The 22,029-nt window shown below is 33.1% G+C and overlaps 1 protein-coding gene across 1 annotated transcript in view; it reads right to left on the reverse strand.

The window, feature by feature from the left end:
* Nucleotides 1–22,029, reverse strand: part of LOC107454829 (spectrin beta chain, non-erythrocytic 5) — a 183,503-nt gene that overhangs the window by 151,938 nt on the left and 9,536 nt on the right. Inside the window, exons 2-6 of the mRNA XM_087155893.1 lie at nt 15,462–15,632; nt 11,647–11,757; nt 9,624–9,736; nt 3,176–3,372; nt 1,103–1,215 (exon numbers count right to left, since the gene is read on the reverse strand). Of these exons, the coding sequence (XP_087012019.1) occupies nt 1,103–1,215; nt 3,176–3,372; nt 9,624–9,736; nt 11,647–11,757; nt 15,462–15,632 (705 nt within the window). The remainder of the gene's footprint in view (nt 1–1,102; nt 1,216–3,175; nt 3,373–9,623; nt 9,737–11,646; nt 11,758–15,461; nt 15,633–22,029) is intronic.

Genomic DNA, 22,029 nt, shown 5'->3' on the forward strand with positions numbered 1-22,029 from the left:
AATTTCGAAACCATCATAGTATAAATCAATCATTATACAATTCCTTCAATACATTATCTTAACACGTTCAAGCCGGGGTGACCCACCGGTGGGTCACGCTAGATTTTCTCATCTTGGCAGCGCACCGGAATAAAAACTGGTAACAATAAATTTCATTTTTTAGTTTTTTTCCAGGAATAATAAAAATCCATAACTACCAATTGTTTTTAATGGATGCAATTTCTATATTGAATTGCTTCTTCGCCGTGATAAATTTCCTTACAGCGAATTGTTATTGTTGAGAATAGATTAACTCCTCCCGAATATTGTGTAACATTGAGATAGTTCTTCTACCTGTATTTTCTCTTTTCCCGTACCAGTACTTTCACTTTTCCCGGCGTGAACGTGTTAATATATGAATAATTTACTTAATTTGTACCATATTTTTATTATTATTATTTAAAAAATAACAGAATGTGATCACCAAGTTTCAAAATTATTTATAAAATTATCTGATAGGGGGTACTGCTGACTAAAAAAAAAGGTTTTCCTTTGAATGTTCAATTTAAAATATTATACATGCTTTTTTATTTCTTCAGACTTTTTCACGCTGTTCAGAAAATAGTGTTATTTTGAAAGCATGGTTATACGTTTTTCAGTTTTTAGCACTATCTGTAGAAAACTTTGTTTCTTATTCTTAAACTTTCCGAAGCAGAATGCATTAAACGGAAATTTTTTTTTTTATCTCCGTTCATTTTTTTAACTGGGTTTTCAAATCGCCAGTCATTTGTGAGGCATCCAATATTACTCATTGCTTAGGAAATATTCAAATTGGAGATGGGAGTTGACTGAAATAGAAAATAAAAATTTATTCACAGTATAAACCTGTGTGTTTGATAACTAAATGTTAAAAGTAAACATAGTTACAATCAGTCAGATTATTAGAAAAAAACGTTCTTCGTAATTTGTTAAATGCAAGTAATAATAATAATTATTATTATTATTATCATCATAACTATAGTAATAATATTAATACTGATAATAATAACAATAGCAATAATAATAATGAGAAGAAAAAGAATATTAATTATAATAATAGCAATTAATAACATTTGTCACTTACATTGGCGATTCGTTTTCCTCCAGTAATTCCTACTTTTAACCTATCAAGGCCTTTTGAAAAAGTTGAAACATAAATTATAATTGACTTTTCATCTGGATTGGCTGTGTCAATGTCTGTAAAAATTGCACCAATCAGTTTAAAAGAACAAGTGTTCTGAATTTATTTTAATAATTTATAAAGGCAGTTTTTGTTAATTGGTTAAATGAGCATAAGGCAATTTACTTATAACCATGTAGACCTGCTTGAAGATAAAAATTTCGTCAAAATCAAGAGGTTCAATGTTACAAGTTGGTTAACACTATTGATTAACATTTAGCCTAATTGAGGAAATAACCATATAAATCCGTTTGAAGATAAAAATTTCGTCAAAATCAAGAGGTTCAATGTTACAAGTTGGTTAACACTATTGATTAACATTTAGCCTAATTGAGGAAATAACCATATAAACCCGTTTGAAGATAAAAATTTCGTCAAAATCAAGAGGTTCAATGTTACAAGTTGGTTAACACTATTGATTAAGGAATACAAAAAAAAAGTAAAATGATTATGAGTGAATGAATTCTCAAGTATCATCAGGATTCAAACTCCGGAAACATGCTTGAAAAGTGAATGCACTAACCATTGTATCATCCCATCAGACTATTCATATGGTTTCAAAGTCATATAAAAAATGTTGGAAAATTCTCAAAATGTACTGAAATGATTTAAGTCAGTGCGACATCAAACGACGCGTGTTTTTATGACGAAATGACTGTCAAAAATTATGAAAAGCTGAAAAGAAAAACTGATGTGTAATTTTCATGGAAATTACCTTTCTTTTAGCTATAAAATTTAGGGAAAATTCAATGCCTCAAAACTAACAGCATGCCTTGAGTGTTAGTAGTTAAAGTTGTTGTCGTCACTCATTAAGGCAGAGGGGGTGTGATTGTTCTTGTTTTCCGAGGGCGCCATCTATTGCCAAGAATTTGACTTCTGCCACGCACATACGCCACACCCGTTTATAGGGCTGATCCAGTCATACATCCATCCAATCATCCATAGATCCAGGAGTTCCCTTGTCTTCTGCATTGGGCTAAAAATTACAAGTCTACGGAGTTGAACATCGGTAGTCGTAAACCCAAAATTGGGTCGGCTGTTTAATGATGGTTATAAAATTAACTATTTGTTGGAGTCCTCTTGCCGTTAGGCTAACCGATGGAGGTTCTCGTGGTCGTCCTCTCCATGTAAAGCAAATGCGGGTTAGTTCCATCAAAAAGTCCTCCACGAAGGCAAAATGTCTCCCAATACTTGATCCAGCTGTTCCCTTGTCTTCTGGATTGAGTTCAAAATTACAAGGTTACGGAGTTGAACATCGGTAGTCGTAAACCCAAAATTGGGTCGGCTGTTCAACGACGGACATAAAATATAAAATAAAATCATCCATATATCGTAATTTTGACCAGAACCAGAAAATGATCAATCTCAAATTCAGTACCCTCAGAGGTATAATTTGTTATGGGAACATGGAGGACTTTGCGACCTGATATATTTAACATGCACCAGCCACCATTTAATACACAGGGAGTCTTTGACCGTCTGGATTCGAACTCCAGTTCTCACGAACATGAATCCAGCGTCCTGCAAAAACCAGGCTATCCCAGCCCTTTGTAGTCAAAGAGAGTTTAGAAATAGTGTTTTTTATACTCATTCAAAACTTGTATCGGTAAGATAAGGGGAAATAGTTTAAAGCTTTGTTCTTATTTGCTAAATTCGCGCACAGGTCGTCGGGCTACCGAAGCGGGGGTGCCATCCCCTCCGCTGAGGATCAAAATTGTGATGGCATGTCTTCGGATCATCCTCCGGGATGTTTCCCAGACCGTCGCCAATAGCCCATTGAGCAGCTCTAGTGCGACGTAAATTAGCAACAATAACATCTTATTTGCTAAACTTTATTTGTCCAAAAATATTAATTTTTAATTATCATATAAGCACACAATTACGCGTTTTTTTTTGTTGTTGTTAAGAATAGGTAAATAAATTACATGCTTTAAATGTATGCGTATCAACTAACAATAAGTAACTATATGTTTTTACCTTCAGGATCTAAAAGACGTGGCACGCCAATATGTTTTTGCGCTATATCAAAGGCATTTTCCAAATTACGCTTATGCTCATTTTTCTTAAGATCTTGAAAGTTGACAAGAGCCGGAACATGTGAATGAATAAGAGCATTGAAAGCAAGTCCGTCTCGCCAACTACGATGAAAATCTCTAACTCGAACATTGGGATACCTAAAAGAAAATATGTATAAATCTTTAACGTGCAACAGTTTTTTTTTTCAAAATTAATGTTTTCAAAATGTATAGTTTTTTGTAGTCAATGGAATTGATGTGATATTTTGTAATTGCATATTCTGTTATAGTTGTTGCCTAAAAGAAAATATGTATATTTAGTACATCTTTATCATGCAATTTTTCTGTAAAAATATACGGTATTTTCATCTTTTGAAACTATGTGTAAAGTGTTTTGTAGTCAATGGAATTAGAGTGGTATTTTCTGTTTACATATTCTGTTAGTGGTTGCCTAAAAGAAAATAAGCTTCAACATACTACAGTATTTTCAACCAAACGGAAGTTTCATTTTATGAAACAACGTGCAAAGCTTTTTGTTGTCTGTGCAATTGATGTGATATTTTCTGTTTGTATACTTCCTCTTTTAAGCCTTTATAAATATATATATTATACTTTATAAGTATATTATTATTACAATCGTCATTGAACAGCAGGCCCAATTTTATGGGTTTACGACTACTAATGTTCAACTCCGTAGCCTTGCAATTTTAAACCCAATCCAGAAGACAAGTGAACTCCTGGATTAAGTATTGGGAGAAACTTGCCTTCGTGGAAGACTTTTTGATGGAGCTAACCCGCATTTTCGTTACATGCAGAGGAAGACCACGAGAACCTCCCATGGTTAGACTGACAGTAAGAGGACTCTAACCCATGATCTGTCTACCACTGAGGATATTTCGCGTCAGCACTGTGGTCGGTGCAAGCCGGATAGTACATTTTGCTGTTATATTTATATGAACTTCATGAAAGTTTAAATGTCGATGGGAAGCTATTTTGCCACTGATGGTTTGTAGAGCCATCTGTTGTTAACTTCAAAAAATAAATAAAAACAAGAAGGGCTTTGTTTACCTAAATGAGGGTCATAGCAAAAGTTAGCATGGGGTCAAGAATAAAAGTCAACAATGTGAAGATATTTTCTTTTGTGCGTTATGTGTTCGCTCATTTGACCATTTCTCATCGAATTTATTTGTCATTATCAACACATAATTTAAAAATTTGGATATTTGTAAGCACAGGAAGTTTCAATTTTATGACTATTTCAATGGTTGGTAAAATTTAGAAAAAAACCATCCATATTCCCGCCAAAAAATGGTCTTAAAAATTGGATTAATTTTAGGCAAGAAGCTAAATGAATTTTTTTTTTTTTGATAAATAAATCTCAATCCCAAAAATACTTTTATTTAACATTACTAAATAAAATGTCCCTATAAAGGGTTAAGATTTTCATTACAAGACATTTCATTTGCTGTTTACCTCATTTCAATCTATTGATGCAAAAACGCAAAATTTTGTATTGATGTAAACGATACTTTATCAAAAAAGTGGATTCTCATTTTCGGTTTGACTACTTAGATATTTTCTAATGTTGGCTACCACTTTCATTTTAAAGTATTGCAGTTGCATTATGAATTCAAATTACCTAACGCATTCGCATTTTATAAAATAAGCACCTTTATGAAGAAAAAAAATGGTAACACATCAGGGAATAAAATCACTAGCTATTTCATTAATTTAACTTCCTATTTGGTTTAAGCGCCGTGGTAGCGCAGTGGTTAGAAACTCAAACTCCAGTCCGGAGGGTCCGGGGTTGGATCCTCGCACCACTAAGACCCATCGAGTACATGTAACATACGTACGCATAAAATCTGTGGGATCGAAAGTCCTTTGGTCTGTCGCTGAGCAAGGATCAGAAGAAAATTTCCTTCCCCTTCAGATTTATGTTTAAGTAGGGGAAGTAACCTCACGAATAAGTAACACTGTCATCTATCCGTTTGGTTCTGAGCTAGCACGCAATCTCACCCTTGCGGTGCTCTCTTAACAAATGAAAGGCGCACCATCCTGACTTAATTAGCAAAAGGTCAATGGCTGGAGAGCTTTGATTATCCAAGCGTTATTAGAAACAACAACAATGGAGATAACTCAGTTGCTACTTTCTATCGCCTGAGCTATTTTAGCTTTACGCACTAATCAAAAATTTGCACCTTAATACGATATCAAGTTGAACGATATTATTTTGCAAATTAGCACCATGGGTACAGGGATCTGGAGAAAAGTTCCTTCCTCTTCAGATCTCTGTCTATATTTAGAAAGTGTCTTCACAAATTGTGATGACATGTCTTTGTATTATCATCAGGGATATAACCTACACAGTCGCCAATAGCCCATTGTGCAACTCTAGTGCTTCATAAATAAAATACCTACATATTTGATTTAAATTTATAATAAGATTTTCTAAAAATTTGTATAGCAATGTTTTTCCTTAAATATTAATTGAATTTACGAACTTAATAGCTAATTTAATACTAATAAAATATAAATTAAATAGTAATAATTTAGTCATTATTTTTGAAAGGGGAATAGTTCAAATTGGAATTAAAAAAACTTTTTATTTCTTTTCACGAGTTTAATAATCCATATAGATTTTCAAAGTTTAATCAAATCATAGTGCTAACAACAATATTCCTAAGTGATTAATCAATATTTTTATATTCACTCCAACGCTAAACCTTGAATACCTCTAAATTTGATTAGGTAATCAAACTGATTTTGATGCTCTCAGACCTGCCTACTTCCCTTGCGATTCACTAAATTTTGATAGCATTGTTTTCCTTAAATATTAATTTAATTATCAAATTAAATTAATTATTAATATTAATGAAATGTAAATAAATGTTAATAATTTAGCCATTATTTGTAAAATTAGAATAATTCCACTTGAAAAAAAACACTTTATTTCTTTTTACGATTTTAATAATTGTTATTGGACTCATAGTGCTAACAACAAACACCCAACTTGTAACCTTCTCCAATATTTTTAAATTTATTCCAACGCTAACTCTTTAATATCTGGAAGTAAACGAAAATAGAATCATTCCATTTTCAAAGTTAACGTTACATTGAATAAACAAAAATTTTATTGCATACATGTATTTTTCTTTCATTTTTTTTCAAGGAATTTAAAAATATATATTAAGGGCAGTTATTGCGGAACACCCAACACAATAATTAAAACATATTTTAATTCATCCACACTTTAAAGTTATTGTAAGAAAACACATAACACAAAATCGCCATAGTTTATTATTAATTATCTTAATTTTAATATTTGAAAGAAATAGGTCAGTTTTCATTTCATCGCAACTTAAAAATATCAACGCCTACTCAAGATTGCATAGCTATCGTAATGAATCAAAGCTTAACAGAAGATAAGACAACAAATAATGCTATCATAATGAGATATATTCCAAAATGATATCTCAAAGTTTTTTGCACCCTTCAAAACGTTATGTATTTACAAAGTATAAAGAGATAAAGAATTTATTAGTAGCTCTAAAAAAAATTTCCGATTTATATATATAATTGCAGATTTCGTTTTTGTTTTTGCAATGTAATCTTTTCATAGTTCATTACCCCAAAATCCGTTTTCTCACAAACAACCATTAAAACTTGTAATGTCAATATATATAATGTTTGAATCTTGCTATAAAATCGTGGCCTAACCCTAGGAAAGACAGTAAAAGCAAACTGCAATTAGACTTATATTTCGGGCATAGCTCAGTAAGAAAATGGTTGTTTTTTCTAATGCTACTTGCCAATAGTAGCAAGCCTGCTTTTTAATTTTTTTTACATAACCGTCGTTGAACAGCCGACTCAATTTTATATGTTTACGACTACTAATGTTCAACTCCGTAGCCTTGTAATTTTGAAACCAATCCAGAAGACAAGGGAACTCCTGGATCGACTATTGGGAGAAATTTGTCTTCGTAGAGTTCCTTTTTTATGGAGCTAACTCGCATTTGCGTTACATGGAGAGGAAGACCACGAAAACCTCTCACTGTTATCCTGACGGCAAGGGGACTCTAACCCATGATCTGTCTACCACTGAGGATATTTCCCATCCGCCCTGTGGTCGGTGCAAGCCGGATGCGGAATTCGTATCGACTGGGATTCGAACCCGGTTCGCCTCATTTTAAGGCGAACGCTCTATCCCCTGAACCATCGCGACTCCAACAAGCCTGCTTGGTGAAAACAAGAGAATTTAAGGCAGAGGATGCGTTTCTTGTTTTTCAGTAGCGCCATTTATGGCCAATAAATACAACTTCAGCCGCATACGTCACAGCCCGCTTATAAGGCTGACCCATTTATACATCCATTCATTCACGGATCGTAATTTTGAGTTGAACCAGAGAATGATCAATCTCCAATTCAGTACCCCCAGAGGTATTATTTGTTATGGAAACATGAAGGACTTGATAACCCTACAGATTTAACGTGCACAAGTCACCATTTACTACACGGGGGGTCTTCAGCAACCGGGGATTGAACTCATGATCCCTTGGACATGGGCCCTACCCCCTACCAACGTAAGAAAATGGTTATTTGGTAAATGGTTAGTGGTTGGCTATTTAAATAAATAGGCACAGCACTTGACTTCTCCTCTTAAATAATTGTTATTATTATATATATCATTTTGAAACTAATTTGTACCTTTCCGAATAAAACTAATTTCAGATTTTAATCAAGTAGTTTTTCGAATGCAAAAATCACGCAAGTAATTTTTCAAATGCAAAAATCAAGTAAGATATTTTTCAAATGCAGAAAAAAAAATGTTCCCTTGTGTTATTCGTGGTGTTTAAAAAAATAATTAAATAAATAAAATGAACTTTTATATTTAACCCTTTCGCGCCGACTGTCACAAATACGTGACAGCATAAAACCGTATCAATCAGGGTAAAAATATAAAACTGGTAATCAAAGTATTTCTTTAACAGTTTATTTGTGGGCGGAGTTATAATTGTTTGATTTATTTAATTCACCAATACTTTGTTCGAAATAAAACTATTTAGTTATACTTTGAATTAACATTGATTATATATATGATTAAACTAACAATAATTATAGTAAAAGTAAAGTAAGTCTGTCCAATTAGCAACGACTACATTTAAGTTACCGTTTTTTATTTAATTACAACTTGATTCTGATTTTGTACGAATGCTTTTCTGAATCACCCGTCCCCAAGGGGTTAATGTGTCCCACGTTTTTCGGATTTAAAAATTTGGGTTCATTGTTTAATAGTGAAAAGACCAATTGAATGCTGGACAAGGATAATTTAATGTCGAGTCTGTAAAAAATGGTAAGAAAATTATTTCAGTATAGCTTGTTTCCGAGAAGAATTAAATATCCATGACTGCGAAGATTTTCTTAACTGTTATAGATATAAATAGGACTGTTTTTTTGTTCACCAGAGAAAATTTAAATAGTGTGGAATAGTTTACAATTCAGAAGAGCAATAGCTTATTTTTATGCTTTTTACGAATACATGTTAAAAATAAAATGGTTTTACCAACAGGTTTTTTATTACATTTTATCTCTGATGAGTTTTTTTTTTCTTAAGAGTTCAATTCGGACTGTTCAAAATAAAATATTCATTGCGAAATAATCAGGAAAATTTCTGAGGAATTTATAAAAATAATAACACTGAAAAAAAATTTTTTTTTTCTTAGCTTAAAAAAAATTTAAAAGAAAAGAAAAAAGATATTGGATAATTTCTTGTCGCTTACTTCAAATCTGCAATCAGTTTCACTCTCGAAGTTACAGTTTTTCAAAATGATATTTTTAGACTATTTTTTGTCGAAATGTGTGAGTTTAAAATATATATATAAATATATAACGGGGGGGCTGCAAAACTTTGCGATTAACTTTTTGGGGAGTTAGAGCACATCAAAAGGATTAAAACTACATGGGGACCAATGCCCGGAAATGTCGATTACCTTTAATGAAATGTTGCTGAAATGAAATGAGCTTCTGGACAGATCATAATAGAGAAAACGCCTCTAGTAGCGTATGACGACTTTTCCGAACATCAGTTCCTATGCCATGTGAAACCTGATAATGTAACCCTAACTCCCCTACTAGTTCATCGCAACATTTATGTGACACCCGCTCTATAGATAATGTTTTCAAATCTGTACATTTCGACAGAAAATAGATTTAAAATGTCCTTTAAAAAAATTAGCTTTAGGTGCAAAACTAAGTTCAGATTTTAAATCCTTACATTAGGCAAGATCAAGTATTTGTATAAAGGCAACAAAAACATTGTTGAATAGTAGAAATCTAGCATTTAACTTTTCCCTTCTCAAAAAAGAATTTAAATTTTAAAAAAAATAACATAATACGCAAATAGTTCATACCCATCTGTTTTTGTTTGACACCACAACAACAGAGATTCTTTTGCGATCTTTTGTATTGGATAATACGTTTGGTCAGGTGGGGGTGGAGGAATGGTATAGTCTGTTTCTGTCTCCTGTAAAACAATTTAAAAATTTAGGCCAACTTTCAAACCTAGAACACTGATAAATGGAAAATTTGAATATAACCAATTATATCACATTCATCAGATGAACGGTTAAAGAATCAGTTTTTACATGTTTAGGATTTTTATTTAGGTTTGTACATATTCGGGATTTTTATTTAGGATTGTACATGTTCAAGATTTTTCAGAAACTATTTTAAATGTTTAATATTTAAAAAAAGATTTTCTCAGTTTGAAACAAAATTTGAAAAGTAACTTAATGCTAGTAATTAAAATGTTGAAAAAGAAGTTTTGGTTAACTCTTAGACCATTACATGAGGATAACTTTAGCTATAATACTTCAAAAAGCATATTAGAGGATAGGAAAGTAATGTCGTTTCGGCACATTAAATATTCGTTACTCTTAAAGACCGATTCATTCTTTTGGATCCATTTCTATTCATTTTCGATACGGCATTGAAAGGTTGTTGCCAACGAGGGTTAATACATTGTTGATTAAAAAAAATCTTGATAACAAATATCAAATGCACCAAAACGACATTACTTTCTTATTCCCTACTATTTCAACTGTAATGGACTAACGTGTAAAGAAGTGGTGGGCAAACTTTTATGAAAGCTAGGGCAAATTTATTGCTATAGCAACAACTTCAGTTTCTTTTTAGTTTTGTTATAGTACTAAATACCTTATGAATTAATTATATTAGTGCCATTAACGAATAAGTTATTTCTTCAAAAAAAAAGAGTAAAAATGAAATAGCTTTAAAACCACTTTCAAAATTTTTCTAAGATTACAGAAAGCTGGAGTAAATTCTTTATCTTTCTGTGGTAGCATAAATACAAAAGTGCTACGAGTTTTAAATTTCTCTTTTCATCGTTAATATTTGGTGCAATAGAGAGTCTTAATATTAAATAAAATGTTATTAAAATTTGTGTAGAAAATTTATGTATTTTCATTTTCTATTAAAGCAGTTGAAGAAAAACTATCAAAAAGAATGTGAAAGTTTCTTTAAAACCATGAAAAATTAAGAAATGTTACGATACACATAAATACTTGCTACATTATAAATTGTTTATAAATTGAAACTTAAATATCTTTATAAACATTACCACATATTAAACAAATTAAAAAGTAACACTCTTTCGTTCCGGTAGACCACTCCGCTGAAATGACGTCACTCAATGGTGCACCGCGACACGAAGAGTGCACATTGCATGTCAATAAGCTAATGTTTGGATTTTCTTATTTAAGCGTTATATAATAATATATTCGGGGATTTTTGCAAGCATTATAAACAGAAATGCAATTTAGAGCAATTTAAAAAATTCCTAGTAGCATTCTAATAAGGGTGTAAAAATATTTTATAAAATAAATTATACAGAGCTCCAAGTAAAATTTTCAAATAAATGTTGTGAGCCTTGAAAAATTAATAACTGCTTTCCAATTTCTTGTAATATTTTACCTTGAATACCTCACTCTTAAATATAACACACGGAATAAACTTGTTTCAACATAGAAACGCATATTAAGCGCATTCTATTATTCTTCAAATGGTATTTAGCCAATCTAAATCAATGGAATATTAGCCAGTGGCAGTTTGAAGCAGATTGGGGCCTGTTATATAATAGTCTCACGCTGACACGTGCTATATACGGCACTTGTACACACAGGGCATCTCGTGGATGCCGACTAAATACGGCGTTAGTACACACAGGGTCTCTGGTGGATGTCGGACTAATACGGCACTCATAACGAAAGAATTAATATTCTAAAGTCTAAGATTTGCTGCTGAACATTTAGATCATTGTAATGACGCGTAATTATGTTAAAAACTATTATAAATTAAAACATCGATGTCAATAAACTATGAGAGTTATTACAGAAGCAATAAAATAAACCTTACATTTGCTGTTTTTGATATTTCACATCTGAGAATAATAGTCCAAAGCAAACCAAGAATAAGATGAGGTTTTCCATCAACAATGTCTTCTGACGATATATTTTCTAACCTCATCTGAAATAAAATAAAAAATATGTTTCAGGCTCTTTTAGATATAAATAATATATCTAAGTGATAAGACATGTCTAGCAGTAGACAAAACGAAACACAATTCGTAAGCTTACGTCGACGCAACAATGAAATTAAATTTAAATTCTGACAAAGATAATTTATTATATCGTGAACTTTAAGAAATTAAACTTTTAAAAGCATTGATATAAAATAAAATCATTGTTTTTAACAACTTTTTAACAAGAGAATATTTATAACTACCACAAAATAATGCATATTATATACAAAAAAAAAACATATTTAAATAAATAGGAAAAAATCAAAAATTTTGGACGAAATCAAAATTTAATTGATCGTTTTCGATGAAAAGATCGTGTCAGAGAAATGAGCTGTCGGTGATCTGAGATGTAGGCGGAGTGATCATGTCGGTAAAGTGACGTCTGCGATGTGATATGTCGGTGAAGTGATTTTCGGCGACATGAACGCAACTCATTTTCTCCGGTACTTATCCCTCTAGAGGAAACGTATGAAACCTCTCCTCACAGTATTTATATAAGAGCTTAACATTAATGATGTAGTTTTAATTGGTGGTAGTAAATATACTAATATCATATATTTTGCCTATATTTGTACATCTGGTACCTATTGAAATTGCACCAATTACCGTAATGCCAGTAGTGCTTATTACCGAAATTAATTAAGCATTATTTGCGTGATTAACAATATAGCGACTTTTAATATTTCTCTTAGTACCGTTTCTTTATTAATTTTGCTTTATAGTTCTTAGAGTATATAACTTTTTTTATTACAATTTGTACTCATTACCGAAATTAATTCTGCATCATTTGCTGCAATAATAGTTTGGTGACGTTTTACTCTTCTCTTAAATAGATGAGTATTATTTCCCCATTAATATTGCTTTTGTTTTTAATTTCAATCAGCAATTCTTACCAAAATTAATTAAGCATCTCTAGCATTAATAATAATATGGTTTTTCCTAAATGATTACGTTTGGGAAATGTTTTCCTAAACGATTTAGTACAATTTCAGTATTAATTTTGCCTTACAGGGCATAACATATTTAACGTTTAAACGTTTCCCCCATACAAATTAGTACTATTTCTCCATTTATTTGGCTTTCTTGAACATAGTCATTTTTTACTAAATTATTAATTAATAACAAATTTAATCAAGCAGCACTGGCATCAGTAAGAGTTTATACTTTTCTCCGATACAAATTAGTACTATTTCTCCATTAATTTTTCTTTTCAATAAATAACTTGTTATTTTTCACTTCAATTATTGTTGATTTTAAATTATTAATCATATATATAAGTGTATATAGATATACACCGAAGAGCCATTACATTATAACCACCCTCCATCTATAACAGTGGACTCTCCCAGGTTTTCATGGATTCTGGCTCAGGAACAATGTTTTCATGGGGCACATTAGGACCCATAATCCTCATAGAACAATCCCTGACGTCTGTAAGCTACTTAAACATAGTTGCAGACCAGGTACACCCATTCATGGCAGCAGTTTTTCCTGCGGGGGATGGTGTTTACCAACAGGATAATGCACCATGTCATAAGGGTCAAATCGTCGAGGAACATTCCAGTGACTTTCAAGTCATGTCTTGGCCCCAAATTCACCTGACCTTAATCCAATAAAGCATTTGTGGTCCTACTTGGAAAACCAAATTCGTGCTGCCACGCTACCCCCTCGCAATGTGAGGGAATTGCAGGACCAGTTGGTGAGCGCTTGGTACCAGATTCCTAAGACTACCTATCAGCACCTTGTGGATGCCACGGCGGGTGCTAGCAGTTTTGAAGGCTGAAGGTGGTCCTACATGTTATTAGCAGGGTGGTCATAATATAATGGCTCTTCTGTGTATATATATATATATATATATATATATATATATATATATATATATATATATATATATATATATATATATATATATATATATATATATATATGTATTAAACTCATGTCATGTGAAAATTGCAACACCATGAAGGACTTACGCGAGTGAGCTGAAATTTTCAGGAAATCCAAAGTAGAGCATGACATGCAAATGATTAGAATTTCAGACCCGTAGCGCATGCGTATGCTGAGCAGCACCCTCCGAACTACGGATGGATCCGAATAGATGGACGGCTGTAGCCAAGCGAGTATGGTTATCGGTGGTTATCTGCTAGTGGAAAATGTTAGCTTAGTCATTACTTATGCCTATTCGATGAAAGAGAGCGAGATTTCAACAACTTACGGAGTTTAAACGGGGGAGAATCATCGGTCTTCGTGAAGCTGGATTATCTTATCGTGCAGTAGCCGCTCGTGTGCGGCGTAACAGCAGCACAGTAATGCGTGTTTGAAAGCAGTGCATGGACGAGTGTCGGAAAACTCGGAAATCCAGGAGTGGACCCTGAAATGTCACGTCAACTCGCGATGATAGACACCTGTTCGGCGTTGTGCTAACGGACCGTACGACTAACTCTAGACAACTGGCAGCACTGTGGTCAATAGCTACAGGTGTTTCATTGCGTGCTTTATCAATTCGTGGACGTCTGCTGCAGCGTGGACTGCGCGCAAGGACTCCTTTATACAGGATCCCCCTCACGCTAATCCTTCGCCGCCTGCGGCTGCAATGGGCCAACCAGCATAGGAACTGGCTTGCTGATTGGCAGTGTGTCGTGTTTTCTGATCAATCTCGCTTCAATTTGTGGTACCATGATGGCCGCACTCGTGTCAGACACTATGCCGGCGAACGCCATCATCCCCATTAATAGTGCGTTATCGAACGCCACAGTGGACGAACACCCGTGGTTATGGTCTGCGATGACATAGCATATCATGGATGATCTCAATTGCTAGGAATTGTGGGTAATCTGAACAGCAACCGGTACATCAGTGAAGTTCTACAGCCCCAAGCTGTTCCCTTCCTTCAAGCCTTGCCAGGTTCTGTATTTCAACAGTACAATGCCCGCCCTCATATTGCTAGGACTGTTCAATCCTTCCTTGCATCGCGACAGGTACAGCTTCTTCTCTGGCTGGCGTATTCCCCGGATATGACGCCGATTGAACATGTGTGGGATTTCGTTGGTCGGCGTCTCGCTCGTAATCCTCATCCTGTTGCTTCTACAGACGAACTTTGGGTACGCATACAAACAGTATTGAATTCTCTTCCTCAGACAGACATTCAAAGTTTGCTTGACTTCATGCCATGTCGTGTAGCAGCACTTATTGCGAACCGTGGTGGTTACACAAAATACTGTTTTCGTTTTCTTGTTATTGTTTGTTTGCTTTGAAAGTTTAATCATTTATTTGTACCACTACCACTCAAATGTGTATTAAATTTCATTTAATTATGACGATTCCTTCATGGTGTTGCAATTTTCGCAAACAGGAGTTTATATATATATATATATATATATATATATATATATATATATATATATATATATATATATATATATATATATATATATATATATATATATATATATATATATATATATATATATATATATATATATATATATATATATATATATATAAATGCATCTCTACTTTAAGTTCCGGATGGCTTGTTAATCGTTGAGGTGTGAGAATAAGTAATCAGGTTTCATGCTACGTCGGTTATCAATTCTGATAGGGTAATGTAGATAAATTTTGAAAGTAAAGAAATTATTATTTTTACTTTTTTGCTATGTAAGAATGCTAAACATCTGCTGACATTTTCAATTTTGTTGATTCTTGCTGGACCTTTTGCAGGTTTGCCGAGCTTTTCTCCTGTCAGAGATTCTAGCAATTTCATTAACCTCAAGCCGTCTCCCAAATCTTGAAAAAGATCATCTATCTGTAATCCATACTGAAAAAAAAAATTATAATTTCAGCTTCTTTATGTATCTGTATAAACAAGTTTTTTTATTATATAGTTATAAAGTAATATATTTTCGGAATATTTTGTAAAAACATTTTGGCAATATACTCTTCATGAAAAAGTGAATTTATTTAGTAAATAATAACTTACTCGCATGGTTCCATCGGGTTTTAGAAAAATTTAATAGTGATAGTGAAAAAGAAATAAACGATCATTTAATTGCAGTGTTCCCCAACCCCCGATCAGCGGACCGGTCCGTTGATCAAATGGTACCGGACCGCCTATTTCATTGAAACTGAATTTAAATTCCTAAATTTATACCTCAATTAAAAATACCAGTGTTCCATTAAAATTTTATTTATTTAAGGAAAAAGGGGGCCCCCGAAGGTAGTGACATAAATTTGTTAATGTTCGTGATGTATCATTGTCTCCGATTATCCCCAGATGGAATCGTCTCATTGCAAAGAAACAAGTTTAAGGTTCTCATTGATTTAACGTTCTAGTAAGTTAAAATGTTCAATCATTTTATCTTTATTTTTTGTGTAACTGTATTTTATTTTGAAGGAATGTTTAAATACAATTAAATTAAAATTAATAAATCAAAATAATCTAAAATATAAACAATCAACGCCCCCCCCAGCGGGCAGTGGTTATCCTGTTATCAAACGTTGACAGGTCGGCAGTAATAAAAAGGTTGGGGAACACTGATTTAATCCATTTGTAAGTTAGTTTACGTCGAGTAATAGATATTGACAAAGATCTAAAATTCATCCGTATGATGCATAAATTTCCTAAATACTTAAACATACAGAATAAAATAGAGATAATACAGAGATAATGAGATAGAGTGATACAGAGATAATATTAAGCTAATAAATAATTCTAACAGATATATAGAATAAGGGCTGCTATCTTTCAACGCCTTTTAGAAAAATTTCTTCGAGTAGCAACTAAGTTAATGTTTTAATGTTTGATTCCTTGTTTTAAAAATTAGTTATTTTCGCCACCACTACATGGATATGATTCAGAAGTTCATATGTAAACACCACTACCTTCCTCCTCCCTCGTGATGAGGCTTTTAAATTTCTGGCAAAATTGACCAAAATTGTAAAAGCTTTAATTTATAAGTATGCATCACTGTTTAAAATATATTTAAAAATGCGTAGTAGTTGGTAGTTCTGTGAAGGAAAAAACTGCCGCTTCCCCAACAAAAGTTTTACAAAAATTCTATTTGTTTAAAAAAAATTGCTGTTCACTGCTCCTGAAAAATTTCAATGTTGTACTTCAATTGCAAACTTCAAATGTTGAAAGATATGCATACCTGCCAACTTTTACGCATTTGGAGTAAAATTTTATTTCTATCTTTAATGTGGTAGTAAAATGCATGCTTTGTATATATTCCTTGCATTTATAAACTTAATTTATAATCTTTTTGGACACCACTATTTTTAAAATAATAAAGCATATATACTAATATGTAATACTATCGTGGTAGTCCTCATAAGCTTTTTCAAAATACAGTGTATTTTTCTGCTTAAAATTGTAATTTAAATTCCATTTTACTACCACTGGGGAAAATCATCCTCGAAAGGATTAAAAGTTGGCAGGTATGGATATGCCTAGCAATGAGAGATTGCAAAACGGGGTCAATATATGAAAAACTTTTATATGGAAAAAAAATTGTGATATACATTTGTTCATAAAAAGTTGATATTATTTTTTTTTACCCAAAACTTTGGCTTTTAAAAAAAGTTCAGTACGTTAACTTCAAAGATAAACATATACTTTCAATATACAGGGGTTGAACAACAATATAGAAGCACTTCTATACTAGATCTACGTAAACAATTTTTTCTTTAAAAGCAAATGTTTTGGAAAATTTATGTGGTAAAACAGTCGGCACCGTTTGAAAGATAATGCGTCAAGCTTTTAGAAATGTGGTTCTTTTTACTCATGCACAATTAGCATCGACCTAAGTGAGCGTAAAGCTTTTTGTCCTCTCTCAATGACATTAACATTAAAAATGCATTCCAATGCGTGTATGTCACGGAGGAAAATCGGTGGTTGTTGACTTTCACCGGTGTATGTCGACAATCACAGATATGCTTGAATCACAGATATGTGAATGTCCGAAATATTTATTACATTCAATTTGATATGAATTTATTCGTAGATATAATTACATTTATTCGATATTTTAGCACTACACTGATGTTTTTTTAAGGTTAAGTGCCACTGTCCGGTATACGTTTGCCCGGTATACCCTACACCATGGGTCGCCAAACTTTTTTGATCATCGACCCCTATATAATTTTTCGAAATCTCCATCGACCCCCATAAAAGTAATTTTCTGTTAATTAAAATAAAAATCCATTAGATACTGTGTTTGTATATTTATTTTATGATTTTACACATTTATTAAAGTAATAGTACATTGTGTAACAATAGTTTTATGAAAAATACATTAATGCTGAAATTTAAATACCATAATATTTATTAAACAATAAGTAATTATAAATAAGTAGAAATAATAAGTAAAGTAACTACAGATTTATTGCTTCGTAATCTTAGCGGACTGTGCTAATCCATTATTAATGCTTACCTTCTTTTTTACGTGTATTGATAATTAAAATTGATATCTAAACTAAACGAATGGTTTTATCGAAATAATAACTAATAATCCAAAACTTTAAAAGTTTTAATAATGACACTGCAAACATTTAACACTGTTCACAGTTTGCAAAGATAGCTGAAACTGCGTATGATATTTGCGTTTGTAACGTCAATGCTCGCCACACGTGACATTTGGACAAGAGCACATATGCATATGACTTATAAACCAGAAGTGCAGAGTTCGTGCCATTGCTCGCTGGTACGTAAATACTGGTTTCACCCGAATAAATATACGTTTATTAATTTATGTTCTATAAAGAAACTGACATTAAGTCAATTATAAAAAAATTCACAAATTTTACACACTCAATTAAGTATGTGTGATTTGCGTATTAAAAACTGTTTTTTCTTCGACCCATCCGATTCGGATCGACCCCCATTCGACCCCCTGGCTCAGATCGACCCCCGCTTTCGTTAAATAGACCCCCGGGGGTCTATATAGACCACTTTGGTGACCTCTGCGCTACACTGATGCTTTTTATGGTTAAGTGCCACTGCCCGGTATTCCCTACACTGATGTTTTTCTAAGGTTAAGTGCCACTGCCCGATATACACTACACTGATGTTTATTTAAGGTTAAGTGCCACTGCCCGGTATACATTTGCACGGTATACCCTACACACTGATGTGTTTTAAGGTTAAGTGCCATTGCCCGGTATATGATTGCCCGATACTCCAAACACTGATGTTTCTTCTAATCTATCGTCAGTAAGTATTAAAATATAGAATAAATATAAATATATCAAATAAATATAATAATATTAACGAGTAAATTAATATAAAATTGGATATAACAAATATTTCGGACATTCACCAAAGCGACTACGTGAATGTCGACATTTTCCAGATTTGGATGTTTCACCGTAACATATATACACTATCTGGCCATTAATGACCGGACAACCCTCATTTCGGATACATGAGGTGCTAGTATCAAGTCAGTAAGGCGTAGGGCCGCCACGCGCCCGAATCACAGCTTTAACCCTTCTAGGAAGGCTATCCACTAGGTGTTGGTACACGGCGGCAGGTATTGCCCGCCATTCCTCCTGGAACATGGCAAAGAGTTGAGTGGTGGTTTTGGAGCGTTGTGGTCTGGCCCTCAACTCATCCCAGAGATGCTCAATGGGATTGATGTCGGGACTTTGGGATGGCCAGTCAAGCTCTTGCACCCCCATTTCATCGAACCAGTCCGTGATGGCATGTGCTTTATGAATGGCAGCGTTATCGTGTTGAAACACAAACGGGCCATTACCGAACTGTTGCCACAGAGTGGGAAGCGCCGAATTGTCGAGAATGTCTCTATACCCTTCTGCGTTCAGGGTTCGACGCACTAACACCAAGGGTCCAAGGCTAAACCATGAGAAACAGGACCACACCATAATTCCTCCACCGCCGAACTTCACAGTGTCCGGTCATTAATGGCTAGATAGTGTATATATATATATATATATATATATATATATATATATATATATATATATATATATATATATATATATATTTCAATACTATGCGAAATTGCTGGTATTAAAACTAGGAAGAAATTAACTTCCCTCCTCATTTTAAGGCATCCGAATTTTGCATGGGATAATATAACTTCATCTACAAAAAATTTTAAGTATGGTCTTTCGAATTGTGACAACAGTTTTGCCATTATAAAATCTTCCAAAACATTTATTGCCAAAAGAAAGATTTATTACATAAAATTAGTATAGAAGTGTTTCTATTATTTTCATCCACCTCTGATAAATAACATTAGTCCTCATCAAAATCAAAATAATCATCAAAATCGTTAAATCAAAATAACCTTTTCACAGAAAGTTATAAACCATTATTTCAAAAAAAAAAAAACAAATTTCGAATTCGATGAAGAATTTAGATAAAAATAAATAGTTTTTTATTAGTTAGCTTGTTAGTGATAAAACAATTTTTTAAACGTGAGGTAAAAGAAAAAGTTATACATTCAAAATTTTCAGTTTTTTTTAAACCTAAACTTAATTTACCATCTCATTTGATGGCCGGTATAGCCTGATTTGCAGGATGATGGACTCATGTTTGTGTAAACAGGAGTTCGAATCCAGCCGATCGAAGACTCCTCGTGCAGTAAATGACTAGTGCGCGTTAAATCTATCAGGTCACTAAGTCCTCCATGTTCTCATAGCAAATCAATGCCTCTGGGGGTACTGAATTGGAGAATGATAGTTCTCTGGTTCAGGTCAAAATTACGATCTGTGGAGGAATGAATAGATGTAGAAACGAGTCTGCCCTATAAACGGATGTGCCGTACGGGTGTGGTAGAAGTCAAACTCTTGGCCATAGATGGCGCCACTGGAAAACAAGAACAATTGTTTCCCCTCAACCTTAATGGCTGACGACAACATAATGCCATTTGATAGATGAAATATTGATGATTTAAACCCAATTTAAAAATAATAATAATTGAGCGGTAATGAAATAGTACTTCATTTTGTGATTTTAACGTCAAAAAACATTTTTTTTAGAGGATCTGCTTTGTAAAACCTTCCAAAACAAGATTTTTACGAGGTCAGTGTGCAGGTGGGTGACCACTTGGATCAGTCTGCGTAGGGACCGAGGGTGTGCGGTATTGGTCCTCGTTAAACTGTGCTACCGTGAAGTGCTCGACTTCGCGCGCAGGTCGTCGGACTACCGAAGCGATGGTGCCATCCCCTCCACAGAGGATCAAAATTGTGATGGCATGTCTTCGGATCATCCTCCGAGATGTTTCCCAGACCTTCGCCAATAACCCATTGTGCAGCTCTAGTGCGACGTAAATTAACAACAACAAAAGATTTTTACGTTGAGAAGTACAAAAGTGCTTCATCTTTTTTTTTTTTTTTTTTTTTTTTTGTTCAACCTCTTTATTTTAGTAGACAAGCCTATCTTGCTTCTTCAAATTAAACCTTAAAAAAAGAACCATGTTTTATTTTCGAGAAAAAAACTGTATTCTTAAAAGGCTTCTGGGCACAAACGGGCTTAAAAAATTTCTCTTTCGTTATTTTTAATCTGAAATCTTTTTATAAAAAATTATCTATCTTTTCAAACACCCACTTTTACGTCTGTTGATCTTGCTCATTTGATAAATATATGTATTTGTGAGATAAGAATGTTTACACTAAGACAATAGAAGCTCAAATTGTAATGCCTTAGATTTCTTTCTGCCATAAAATCATTTTCATTCTTGTTTCAAAAAGATATATAGAAGTTTTTGATGTCTCTATCCTGCAAGAAATAATAAAACTTCAAACCAATTTCTACAAAATAAACTAATTCTTTATTATCCGGATTTCTTTAATTTTTATGCTGTTAAATTTTTAAGTAATTAAGTTATCAGTAAAGTGCGGAAATCAGTTATTCTGCATATTATCTAAGCAATGTGAAAATACCGTTAAAATACTGATAAATGTTTTATTCCTCAAATTACCTTGGTAATCTCACATTACCTACACCGTAAAACCCATTTTTACCGGAACATGTTACGAAACAAAAACACTGATGAAACATAAATTTTACAGTAATAATTACGGTAAAATCATTGAATCACTCTAATTAAATTAATATTACTGTAAAAATTACGGTGCAATATTTTTCGTCAAAATGGATTTTACGATAAAATGAATTTTACAGATGATGCGCCCAAAGTGCCGGCATTTTATATCGTAATTTGATCCGGAATTTTTTTACAGTGCACGAG

This window comes from Parasteatoda tepidariorum, chromosome 12 (genome assembly GCF_982258835.1).
Source record: "Parasteatoda tepidariorum strain Cologne lab strain chromosome 12, Ptep-v5.0, whole genome shotgun sequence".
Lineage (NCBI taxonomy): Eukaryota > Metazoa > Arthropoda > Arachnida > Araneae > Theridiidae > Parasteatoda > Parasteatoda tepidariorum.